At 38.4% G+C, this 13,530-nt stretch overlaps 1 protein-coding gene across 1 annotated transcript in view; it reads left to right on the top strand.

The window, feature by feature from the left end:
* The first annotated feature begins 6,320 nt into the window (after nucleotides 1-6,320).
* The window catches only part of LOC107551742 (myelin basic protein-like), a 30,404-nt gene continuing 23,194 nt past the window's right edge, over nucleotides 6,321-13,530 (top strand). The window contains exons 1-2 of the mRNA XM_016233465.1: nucleotides 6,321-6,501; nucleotides 11,354-11,402. Of these exons, the coding sequence (XP_016088951.1) occupies nucleotides 11,358-11,402 (45 nt within the window). The 5' untranslated portion in view covers nucleotides 6,321-6,501; nucleotides 11,354-11,357. The remainder of the gene's footprint in view (nucleotides 6,502-11,353; nucleotides 11,403-13,530) is intronic.

Genomic DNA, 13,530 nt, shown 5'->3' with positions numbered 1-13,530 from the left:
TATTTATATTAAACTGCACACTTTGTAAATAACATATCTGCACACAAATAAACATACCTGTACATTTATCTAAACAATTAAACTTTTTCCTATACTTCTATTTTAGTATATAGTACATTCAATTTTTCTATTTTTTTGTTATTATATTAGTTTTATATTACATCCCTACTGTGTTATTCCTATGTATGTCTATACTATCATGTATGTCTGCACTACGTTTGTACTTTCTTCTACACTGGAAGCTCCTGTCGTCAAGTCAAATTCCTTGTGTGTGTAAACATACTTGGTAATAAAGCTCTTCTGATTCTGATTCTGATAAGCTCTCCGATGAGAAACAGCAGAATGGGATTCAGGCTGCACCCTCTTTCCAAAATTCCACCTGATCTGTGACTTTCAATGCATTTGGTGCCACAAATGTTGACCGTCTGAATGAACCTGCAAGCACAAGAAAAAAAAACATTATTTTTCAAAGCAGTGTTTACAGAATTTGCCTCGACTGTCAAACTTGTTGGTGCTGTATGCACTTTGACGTTAATAAAAACGTTATATACTACATCTGAACGCACCTACAAGGAAGGTACATAATTAGTTGATAATCCATCATATTCAAATGATTAAAGCTCAATTTTTTACAATGCATTCTCAATCAGTAGAGCAAAGTGCTGAAATAATGGGTTTGATTCCAGGGGCAGTTCTACAGTGAGTGGATATCCAGGGCTTAGCCCAGAAACATTAATGCGTGTATCAGAATACACGGGATAACACTTCAAATAAAATAGGCTATGCTGAAAAGTTACATTGGCTAAGTGGCTTAATTTTTTATTTTTAAAGAGACAAGTATAATTAATTATAATTTGCACTTACAAATTGCATAAATAATATTACAGTATTTCCCACAGACTTGCACTCTATTTGTGGCGGCATATATATGCAAACTCATTCTCTGCCAGCATGAGGCGCTGTTGGAGTGGTAGAGATCGAGGTTTCACCGGTAACGCTTTACACAAAGCAGCGCTCCGCTCACAAACGCTACTTTATCAGACATTACATGCAAGAAGAAATGAAAATGAGTTTCCTTCAGAAATACAGTGATATAAAAACACCCCCGCACCGGGTTTCGATTTTGAAACATGCAGCGCTCATGTTTATTCAACATGTGCTAGCATGTTCCTCTCTTTAAAAAGTCAACCTGTTCTGTGAGTTAGTGGAGAACAGCAGCTAGAGGCTAATTTAATGACATTAAAGTTAGTTAAGCTGATGAAGCTCACCTGTTTTTAGCACCGCTACGACGGCAATCACAAGACTCGAATACACCTCTGGTGCAGACGACATGACCACAAACTTGAAAATAAAATACAAAAGATGTTCTTAACAGTGGCGTTTCTTCACTCAGTTTTCCTCAGTAGGTTGTTAGCTCACTGTTTTATGTTAATGTTACGTCTGTCACTGAGTTTAGGGACCGTCTCTAAAGTTACATATGACATTGGTACACACTTTCTGACTTAAATAGCATTTGAAGATAATTACCTTGTGATAAAGAGGCAGAGTAGAGAAGATAACTTACTATGCTTCTCTTTGTTCAACTAAGTTAGTTAACTTCGGCTAAATTACACTATTAACTTACCAGTTGATGTTATCATCGATACTATGGCATTCACAAGAAGAGGATCCAAAATACACCTCCCTACTGTAAATTGATTTACAGTAGTGAGGAAATACAGTAGTGACCGTATATTTTCCCATAATCCTTTGCTGTTTACAGTAAAATACTGTATACACATTTTACAGTATCTTACTGTACATATTACAGTAAAATACTGTTCAAATTACAAAAATCGGTTACAGTGCGCTTGTCACACTTTAGATCTGCCCACGGCGCGCATCCAGGAGCTAGGCTGTTTTCGGAGAGAATCGTAAATGCTATATCTTTCTTTTATAAATATGATCAAACTAAAGACTCTTTGGAGATATGAAGGATGCAATACTACTTTATAGGTACTCAGGATTAACATGAGATTGGGTGAAACTGTGTGTTATGTCCCTTTAAGTAGACAAGCTTAGATAAAGGGGTCTGAGTTAATAATCAACATTTAACCTTGCTAAAAAAAAAAACTTAATGTTATCCGTGTTATATTTTATCTGCAACAACAATGTGAACTTTTCTAAACCAGTAACTTTTAAATGCATCATTGTGCAAAACACAAAAAACAAAAACGGAGTTCTCCGCATGAAACACTCACGACTGACAGATCAACATGCTTGGCTACTCTTTTACTCATTTATCATCCCTACACTTAACTATACTCACTTTCCTGAATGGCTTGCTGTTTCACAAATCAGGTGGAGGTTTCATCATGATTATCAATATCCTATGGAATTTCCTCAGAAATTCTTCCCACGGGCAGCTGTTTTTAGACATGCAAGTACAGCTCCTAGCTACTTTAGTGGGATCAAGAGACGAGATTACATTCCAAGAAATAAAATCTGACAACAATGGTGGAATCAAATGTACTTTAGATCAAATTACAAATTTTTCCGGCCGATTGAGCTAATGCACATGAACATTCTACAGTAGACAAACACAGGACTGGCTCTTTTAACTTTAAAGCAGGAATCCCCTATATTCAGAGCTGTTAAGAAAAAGTTTGTTACTTCACTTGTTGTTTTTTAACATAAATGTCTTTTAATGTAATGCATTCTACATGATGCAGAGTGATACATGTAATGAATCTAGAATATATGAAAGTTTCACTTTTTGAATTGTTGTTTGTTTTTTAACATGTCTTTTAATGTAATGCATTCTACATGATGCAGAGTGATACATGTAATGAATCTAGAATATATGAAAGTCACTTTTTGAAAACTTTCACCTGTATATATAATTTTATTTGGAATGCGCCTTTCTTATGGTGCGTTCAAGTCATGTCGTATAGATCGTATTTACGCTACCACAAAGTCGTTATTACGAGTGGGAAACTTTTCTTTAATGCTGCGTTCAAGTCCTCCTGGGACGTTCGTACTTACGAGTTGACAAGTCGTAATTACGACGTCAGGTGCGTTCAAGTCAGTTTAGTCAGCACAAGATGGCGGTGTACCTTCTTTTAATAAATTACAAGAAAATACAACAGGGTCTGTTAACTCTGCTTATAGAAAATGAAGAGCAAAGAATTCGCATCAGGTGTGTTTTGCGTTTTTAATATTTTTAAAAAGTAATTTATGAAGCCACTTTAATCTGTATCGCATTAAAACTTAATCAAAACTATCAATTTAAACAAAAAATTACCATCAACTGCAGACGTTACATCCATTGATTCCACCATGTTTCTCATTGACACGCCCCCAACTCGGAAACTCAGGGCTTAAAGAAAATTTCGAGTTTCCCACTCGTAATAACGACTTTGTGGTGGCGTTCATGTGTTAATCTGTATCGCATAAAAACGTAATCAAAACTATCAATTTAAAGAAAAATTTACCGTCAACTGCAGACGTTACATCCATTGATTCCACCATGTTTCTCATTGACACGCCCCCAACTCGGAAACTCAGGGCTTAAAGAAAATTTCGAGTTTCCCACTCGTAATAACGACTTTGTGGTGGCGTTCATGTGCGTTCAACTCGTAAATACGATCTATCTGACATGACTTGAACGCATCATAAGCCCAGAGTTTCCGAGTTGTCAATGAGAAACATGGCGGAATCGATGGATGAAACGTCTGTAGTTGACGGTAAATTTTTGTTTAAATTGATAGTTTAGTTGTCCTATAAAGATTGCCAAAGTAAAACATAAATCACAATACTTATAGGTATTAAGCAGTGACATTGTCAGGCTTTATATTTACAAAAAATAAGCTTTTTGAATGTGGCAGGCATAGGCGTAGCTTGACGTTTGAGTTTGGGGGGGCCAAATTGAACCGGTATGGCGGAATCGATGGATGCAACGTCTGTAGTTGACGGTAAATTTTTGTTTAATTTGATAGTTTAGTTGTCCTATAACGATTGCCAAAGTAAAACATAAATCACAATACTTATAGGTATTAAGCAGTGACATTGTCAGGCTTTATATTTACAAAAAATAAGCTTTTTGAATGTGGCAGGCATAGGCGTAGCTTGACGTTTGAGTTTGGGGGGGGCCAAATTGAACCGGTGGATTTGGTCAGACGTACTTTTAAACACATTTTAGTTTTGCTATAGTAAATCTACATATTCACATTCACATAGAGCAGTGGCAAGTGCGTGAGGTTGTCATGGTAATCACTTACATTGCCCACGAATTACGGCTGCGCTTCTATTTTGCCACACTAAACTTAGCAATAAACACGTTTAAAATGCACAATAAACATGTCTGTCAAAACAATCTCAATGGAGGCTTTTATTAAGCTAATCAAGGAGTGAATTACTCATCCACTGTTTTTAAAACAGACATTTGTTGAGCTTGATTCAAGTTAATGCACAATGAGGCGCACACTTTTTATTTAGTCTTATTGAATAGACAATAAACAGTTTATATTCTAAAATCTATTTAAAGGTTGTGTTCTGTGAAAATTAAATAACATTTGAATGTAAATGGTCGGCATAAAAGTAGTGTGCAGCTAAACCTGCTGCGTCCTGTGGATCACCTTTATCTGATCGTCCGGGTCCGGAATCATTTAGCACGGCATTTATATCTTCATCAGAGTTTTTCGTTGTCTCCAGATTTCTCTGCAGTACGTGTATATTGTTAAAAACGCGGAACATCATTTTATTCCACACAACAGGCAAGCATTACCGTTAAGTCTATTACCCACCAAAATGCAGATTCGTCATGTGACAATTCTTACGCAAATGAGACTGAGGGAGAGGTTAAGTTTGTTTTGATTTATTAATTTACTTACAACAACAATTTAGGTCATGGACCATGGTCAAGCTACGCCCATGCAGGATTGTAATATAACAATTAACAACATGTTTTTATGCGATACAGATTAAATTAAGTGGCTTCATAAATTACTTTTTTAAAATATTAAAAACGCAAAAAACACCTGATGCGAATTCTTTGCTCTTCATTTTCTATAAGCAGAGTTAACAGACCCTGTTGTATTTTCTGTCGCCATCTTGTGCCGACTAAACTGACTTGAACGCACCTGAAGTCTTACGACTTGTCAACTTGTAAGTACGAATGTCCTGAAACTTGTTGTCTTATGAAGAATTTATGTCTTTCTATAATTTCCTCAATAATAAGCTAAACATGATTTATCTATCTAAACAATAAACATCAATAATAGTTGATGGTATTAAACTATTTTCTCATTCCTGTAATAATAAAAATATTAGATTAATCTTTCAATCCAATCATAATATCTCTCCAAAAGGGACATTTTTTTTGGAATACGCAGATTTCTGATATTCATTGGAAAGATGCATGGTTAAATCCATATAAATTTTGCATGTTGAATAAAGTTAAAGAGGTACACTTTAAAATACTCCACAAAATCTACCCATGTAAATCTTTCTTATCAAAATTCATGGATATTGAAAACAAATGCAGTTTTTGTAATGTACACGAGGAAGACTTGGGTCATTTGTTTTACAGCTGTGATTTATCTTTGAAATTTTGGTCTGATGTTAGCTTTTTTTTTCTATTTGCCCCAAGAAATGTTCATTATAAATTATCTTTAAAAGATGTTATGTGTCCTTACACACACAAAAGCAAAATGTTTAAATATGTTGTAAACTTTTATGTTTTGCATGGTAAATATTACATTCATAAACACAAATTTGTTTTCTTAAAAGAAATGGAGTTGTTAAAAAAGTCTTTAGTGTTAATTAATAACAAAAAGAATGACATTTTGTTCAATTTTATGGAGAAATTCTTTGAAAAAGAATGTCCCCGCTATGCTTTTCAACTCATTTGTATACTAAATGTGTCTCTAGGGAAAAGGAAGAAATATCTGTTTTATTAATTTATTTTTTATCATTTTTATTGAATTTTTTTTTTGTTCCTGTAAGTTGTATGATTGTAATAATGTGAATAGGTTGTGTTGTATCTATATGTTAAAATATTTTGTTAATCTGTTTGAAGCCATAAAAAAAAAAAGTAGGAACGTCCCAGGAGGACTTGAACGCAGCATTACACAAGGTGCTACAACAGTATAAAACACCAATAAACGAAACAACACAACTCCATAATAGCAATCACAACGACAACACAACAACAACTGTAATGATACATTAAAGGTTTTCTATTAGGTTTATTCCATCTATAATTAAATACTAAGTAATTTAGAAAGCAACACGTACGTTAGTAAACGTCTTCATAGCCCCACCCCACTGAATAACACAGCACTACCTAAAAGCAGGAAGTAGCTACGTTAGTGGATCATCCATCCAAACCACAAGCAGCCGAAACAAAAACAAAGCCTACAAAATTATATTTTGGGCAGATGTGGATTTTTTGATGTACTGCTGAGGCCAGCAGTCGAAACTTGTAATCTACATATCGCGTGGACGCGTTTGGGCAAACAAGTACGTCTTTATGTGTGTTTGTTTGTTTGTGTGCCTGTTCGTCAAATCACGACATCTTATACGGTGCCGTAGCCTTTGCGTAAAATATGCTCTATTTCAGCTCAGCTTGTTTTCTAGCTGAGCAGATGCTATAGTCAGTGGTTCTGTTTCTGTCATGACTGGACTTAACTTACTTATTATGTAACGTGTCGCGGTTCGGCTGTGCCACCTTTTCAACTTCTGTGCCTGATGTTATGAACGCATTACTCACTCATTAAAACAGATGGCAAGGTTTTCAGTACAGTTCAGCACGACGTTCACGTTAACATGAGTATTTGTTTTTCCGTGTAGCCAGAGGCCCCGACTTGTAGCAAAAATATGCCGTTTTATTTGCATATACTACACTAAACTTGAGCGCGTGTCGAGCAGATGTGAGGAGATAACCGTCAAGCGGTTGAAATACTATTGTGCGTTACGTTTTCATTATAATCTTTTTAGTAATTATTGTGTGTTACCAGTAGAACACATTACAGGTTACTAACAGGAAGACATACTCTGAGAGTTTAGTGTTAACGGTAGTCGCGCAATTCAAAGATGTAAAAGCTTCAAGCTATGCAAGCTTCAAAGCTTTATTATAATCGCATAATGCTGAAGATTTCCAGTCTTTCAGGTGAAAACACGACCGTAAACGATCAATTTCCGCGTTTGCTTCTCTTGTTCAGATGGAAACTAATGTGGGCGACATACAGTCGTATTTTCGTCGAGGGGAATAGATGTGTTGGGAAACCAAAGGCGGCGCCTCACTAGCTGATTCAAAACAACTCGATTATGATTATGATTATGAATAACTAACTCGAGGGTGTCTCACCTGGCGACTGTTTTAGTGAAATCTCGCCCTCTTCTGACGGAGGTCCGCCACCAGTGTTGCCAACTAATTTTCAGGGGAAGTTGCTGAAGGAAGGTCAATTTGTTGCTAAAAGTAGCTAAATTATGTTGTGATGTCATTACGCGATGACATCATTACGTAATTTGGACGCAAAATTGTCACTACGTCAAATCTCAGCAACAAAATATTTTATATATGTTCATTTAGATTTGTTTGTGAAGTAATATAATATTAAAATATAAATAACTGTATTTTTAAACACTTACACATTTTTGAACAATTAGGGCTTAAAATTTAAGTTTTTTTATTAGCTAGTAAACTGGGGCACAATCTACTATGTTAATATGAAGGAATTTTCCTTATTGATTTTTCACAGGTTTTTTACCTGCATTTTAAATTACGCATTGTATTTTGTGTTTTCGGGTTACAATGGATAATGGAGAATGTCCTGGAAAATTACTAGCACCTTTTCCATTTTTCTAGATATTTTTCTTACAGTGTACTAACTGATCAACAATCGCTGGTACAAGCTACTACCATTGTGTATCATAAATGAACTATTATTATTATTATTATTAAATTGAGCAATTGCTAATAGCAGCTAACTTAATTCATGTGATGTGTGTACTGCTAGGCATCTTTGGTTTACTCATTTTGTGTAATTTAGATGGAAAATCTGTGCCTTTTTATCGTTTGAGTCACTTATCAAAAGTTGCTAAAAGTAGCCCAATAAAATTTAAAAATAGCTAAATTTGTTGCTAGGTGCTTTTGGAAGAAAAAGTTGCTAAATTTAGCAACAAAATGGCTAAGTTGGCAACACTGTCCGCCACACGCTTCCGATGAAATACAGAAATAGTCGCATTTCTCAGAATCCCCATCACGTGTAAAATACCACACACAATCTTCAGTATTCAACTGTAGGCTCCCACAGGAAAAGTCATTTCTAAAGAAGTGTTGCAGGTACCGGTAATTAGATACACTCTCAGTGTGATGACTGACGAAAAAACAATAGAACCATCACAGAAAATTCTAATAAGTTTCCACTACAAATACCATTACAAACCATCAACTTTTAACCATTAAAAATGGTTTTCTGTAGTGTGTTTTGAGATATATTCCATTAGGATTTATTGATTTTAACAAGCCACCAATAGAAGGTGACCAATTAACATTACAGTTTCCATTAAAACCAATACAAGTCCCATTATAACCAGCAAAACCATTACAAATTTTGTGATGGTGTCTATTTTTTTGTTCAGCAGAGACCACACAGGCTAAGCTGAAAATCAGCTGCAAATAAAATAAATAAAATCTCACATCTCTGTTATTGAGAAGTTTAGCTCTATTTAATAATTATTCTTAATTTCAAATGTTTGAATTTGCTGATTAGCCTATGCCATTTGTAATGAACATTAATGGCAGATATACAGTGAGTAATTCTATGTGACTCACCTGAATTGTTTAAATTGTTAGTTTCTTTTCATTCAACCGGTTAAAATTTACAATACTGTATGTATGCTGTGTTAGAATTATCACGTTAGTATTTTCACATGCAATATGTCTGTTTAGACTATTGGTTCCTTTCTGGTGACACCAGCGATAATCGACACCAAAATGAGGGAAACTGTAAAAATGTGCTCTCTTACACTTTCTTGCCCCCATTAAAAAGTAAAAATGAATTAACGCTGAAATGTTCTGCGTCTTCACTATACTTGGTACTCCCTTAAAGGGGTCATGTGACGTTGCTAAAAAGAACATTATGTTGTGTATTTGGTGTAATGCAATGTGTTTATGCGGTTTAAGGTTAAAAAAACACATTATTTTCCACATACTGTACATTATTGTTTCTCCTCTATGCCCCGCCTTTCTGAAACGTGTCGATTTTTACAAAGCTCATCGGTCTGAAAAGCGAGGTGTGCTGTGATTGGCCAGCTATCCAGTGCGTAGTGATTGGCTGAATCCCTCAAGTGTGTGACGGAAATGTTACGCCCCTTACCATACTGTGATGCCGTGTCTCCTGGCACGACGACACAAAACCAATAAAACCCATTACAAAAGAGGCATTTATTGCATCCAGTGGGGACATCTTTACTGATTAATGACTTGTACTGTCTTTACGTGTTGCGTTGCATATCGTGCCGCATAAACATAAAACCATGTCTGCATTTGTGATTGGAGAAATGACAAACAACAATCCCTACTCTACACTGGGCTGCCGGCGGCCTAGAGTGAGGAACGGCTGGCGGGTTAGTGAGCGGCGGCCCGCAGGCTAGAGAACAGCGCGGCGGGCGGGCTTGCGGCAACCACATGTGACGACCCCGGGCTGGACTCTGCTTCGTCCACGGTGAAAGTCGATCTGGCGATCGACAGCGCGAAGTTGATGTATTTCCTCAGCGACCAGCACGGATCAGCTCTAGGCATGACGAAGCTGATATCATCCTCTGTTGGAAGGCCAAACAAAGTAGTTTCGCTTTCACAACGAAACACACAGCATCTCCACAACATGGCAGCGGCAGCAACAATACTACAGACAGAATAAAAGTTACGCCTTCTTTCTTAAACAAGGCGTTTTAGGAGGGCGAAAGGAAAAATTTTAATCGCGTCATATGACCCCTTTAAAACCTATAAGTTCACCCTGAACATGGAACTTAAAAAAGTCTGGCTCATTACACTTTAAGTCTAAGGAACACGAATGTGCAAAATGTTTAAAAAAAAAAAAAAAAAAATTATTTATTCCTTCTCTTTCTAGCTTGTACTTATTTGAACAATGTCTAAGAACTTGGTATTACAACCACTTCTTGTGTCTGTTTGCCTCTCTTAAGAAGAATCGCTTTATGTATCCCCCAATTGTAAGTCGCTTTGGATAAAAGCGTCTGCTAAATGACTAAATGTAAATGTAAATGTAAATGTTTATGTACATGTACTCTGTGATGTGCACTAGAGATCCGTTTTTGTTTCATGGAGCATCCATTTTTACTTCAGTGTCTTCCGTGTGAATGTATCATCTTTGCAGACCACAACAACTGTGATGAGTTTGTAACTAGAGCCTCCAGAAAAATTGAGGGAAAAAATGTGGTATACCTTCACATCCTGTGCCATGATATGTAACCACCGGCTCATGTGAAACAACAGAGTGTCTCATGGGAGTGTCTCACCTGCCAATTGTTTTTGATGAATTTTTGCTTTCTGTGGATGGTCAGTTTCACACACACCTTTTAAAAATGGCAGAACGACTTCCTCTGGAGTACAGATCCATGCCTAGATTCAGTGAGAAAAGAAATAAAAAAAACACTGTTTTTCCTCCTCTTTTTATGCTATAGGCCTAGTCATTCTAGTGGGTGAGACTTTCTCATGGGCAGACAGATAGGTCTGCAGAGTGACATATTACAAATGATGAACAGTCCCAGTTCTGATACTGGTGATTATATCAGCACTCCTGTAAGGCCTTTTAGCCAATCAGGCTAAAGAGTTTGGATTTCCAAGAGGGCACTGTTGTTTCAACTATGAAGTGGAAGCTATATCCGAATTGGAAGCTATATATGAATGCACAAACGCTGTGTATAGAGAGCTTTGAGGGATCAACGTTTCTTACCAAACAAGAATGTGACAAAATACAGAGATACCCAGGTTAACTTTGAAAGAGTTGCTGTCTTGAGTATCTAAGAACAGAAAAAAGTGAACCGGATGCCTTTATAGGAGGGTGGCATTATGGTATAAGACTATACCATAGTACATTATTCCAAGAACAAATATTTAGTTCATCTCAACTGGCTAGACCTGAACCTCATTGCAAGCTATTAAAAATGTTTAACAAAGTGTATTTGATTAATCAAGTAGTTAATCTGAATTAATATGCAAAAATTTTTAGTGTTTGTTTTTTTCAGCACAAACTCTTCTCAAATACCAAATATCAGTTTGATTATATAAAAGTAATTTTTTTTGCCTTTCTAATTTTTAATAAACATTGATTTTTCCATTTTGTCTCAGGAACATGGGGCAGCATCTTGGAAAACATGAGCCACTTTCTGTTCCCAAGGTATGTATATTTGTCTGTCTATATGTATATATTAGGTGTGTAACAGTTCAGTTTGTATCATTGGTACAGTTCAGGATATGCTATGTTTAGAGAAAAAGGAATATACTGTCAAATAAAAATAAAGAAAATAAGAACAAATAATACAATTACAAGCAACAGCACAAATAAATACAGTATAGCAAAGATAGAAATAAAATAAACGGCGTAAATGACTGGTCATATTTGAGCATAAAGCACTCGCATTGAAGAAAGTTTACAAAGAGTGACTGTTTTGTCCACATTCTAATCTGAGCAACCCTATGACTCTCACAAGATTTTAATAATAAAAAACTACTACAAAAAATTATAGCTGTAAATAGAACACTAATTTGGCCTATTTTTAAATATTAGCTGATAAATAAATAAATTAATGCATATATACTAGCGGTGTAACAGTTCTCTGTAAAAAAAACATACCATTCTCCACCCACAGCTCGGCATGCATTTGCACCGCGGTTCAACTTAAATCTGACAAGGCACCTGTAATATTGTTTGTTACAAATAACACGTAAAACAGACAGGGTTCAGCTAACGTCTCGATTATGTATGGTAACCCTCGTTCCCTGAAGGAGGGAACGGAGACATCACGTCGGATGACCGACGAATTGGGATCTCGCTTAGAGAGACCAATCTACTTCGAGTGTAAACCAAACGAGCCAATGCACATTGGCATGCGATTATTGCATCCAGCTGCTGCTGATCACAGCGTGAGTATAAGTAGGCAGCAGATGCAGCACATATTCAGGTTTTCGCTGAGGAGCCGAGCCGGTGACCCGGCCGCTCAGCAATGGTACAGGAGCTGTGGTGACGGGACGTAACGTCTCCATTCCCTCCTTCAGGGAACGAGGGGTACCATACGTAACCGAGACGTTCCCTTTCAGTCGGTCACTCTCGACGTCACGTTGGATGACTGACGAATTGGGATCCTACCAAAAGGCCACAGCTACTGCCCCTTCCAGTGTCCTGAGGAAGCCATCTGCGCCCCTACTTTTTGGCGTAGGCCAGGGCTTGCACAAGAGGACCAGCTACTGCTAGCAAAGCTAGGGCTGGGTCTGCCTCCTCCGAGGGCAGCGCTTGGAGGTTCACCACCTGATCCCTGAAGGGAGTAGCGGGAACCTTGGACACGTAGCCGGGCCGGGGCCTCAGGGTTACCTGGGAATCAGCCAGCCCGAACTCTAGGCACGAATCGTTGACCGAAAATGAGTGCAGGTCCCCTACCCTCTTGATAGAGGCCAATGCCAGCAGGAGCAAAGTCTTCATTGAGAGGAACTTCAGCTCCACTGCCTGGAAAGGCTCAAACGGGGCCTGCTGTAGTGCCGTGAGCACCAGACTCAGGTCCCAAGAGGGTATAGAGGGGGGCCGTAGAGGATTTAACCTTCTCGCCCCCCTAAGGAATCTGACGACCAAGTCATGCTTCCCCAACGACCTCCCTTCTACGGGGCCGTGGTTAGCAGCGATCGCGGCGACATGAACTTTAAGGGTGGAGGGAGACAGCCTTCGCTCCAGCCCCTGCTGCAACAAGGACAGCACAACTCCGATCGGGCATCTTCGGGGGTCTTCTCGGGCGAGAAGAACACCACTCAACGAACAGGTTCCACTTCAAAGCGTAGGCGTGTCTCGTAGACGGTGCTCTCGCCGAAGTGATGGTGTCGACTACCTCTTGGGGTAGATCACTCAGAACCTCCGCGTCCCGTCCAGGGACCAGACATGAAGTTTCCAGAGGTCTGGATGCGGGTGCCAAAGGGTTCCCCCGTCTCTGAGTCAGTAAATCCTTCCTCAGAGGAATCGGCCAAGGAGGGACTCTCCAAACCAGCTGGACCGTCTGGGGATGGAGTTGCCGTTCTCCCGGGAGCGCAGCTCGGGACAGCTCGTCGGCTGCCCGGATGAGCAGCCCAGGAATGTGAACAGCACGAAGCGACTTCAGATGCTTCTGACTCCAGAGAAGGAGGTGGCAGGCGAGTTGCGACAAGCGATGGGAGCGCAGACCACCTTGTCGGTTGATGTACGCAACGGTCGCTGTGTTGTCCGTGCGGACTAGTACATGCTTGCCTCGTAAGCGCCCTTTGAGACGGCTCAGGGCAAGGGGCAC

This window comes from Sinocyclocheilus grahami, unplaced genomic scaffold (genome assembly GCF_001515645.1).
Source record: "Sinocyclocheilus grahami isolate Dianchi unplaced genomic scaffold, SAMN03320097.WGS_v1.1 scaffold431.1, whole genome shotgun sequence".
Classification (NCBI taxonomy): domain Eukaryota; kingdom Metazoa; phylum Chordata; class Actinopteri; order Cypriniformes; family Cyprinidae; genus Sinocyclocheilus; species Sinocyclocheilus grahami.
Note: the sequence above shows the minus strand (reverse complement) of the source record. Positions and strands in the feature narration are given on the sequence as shown.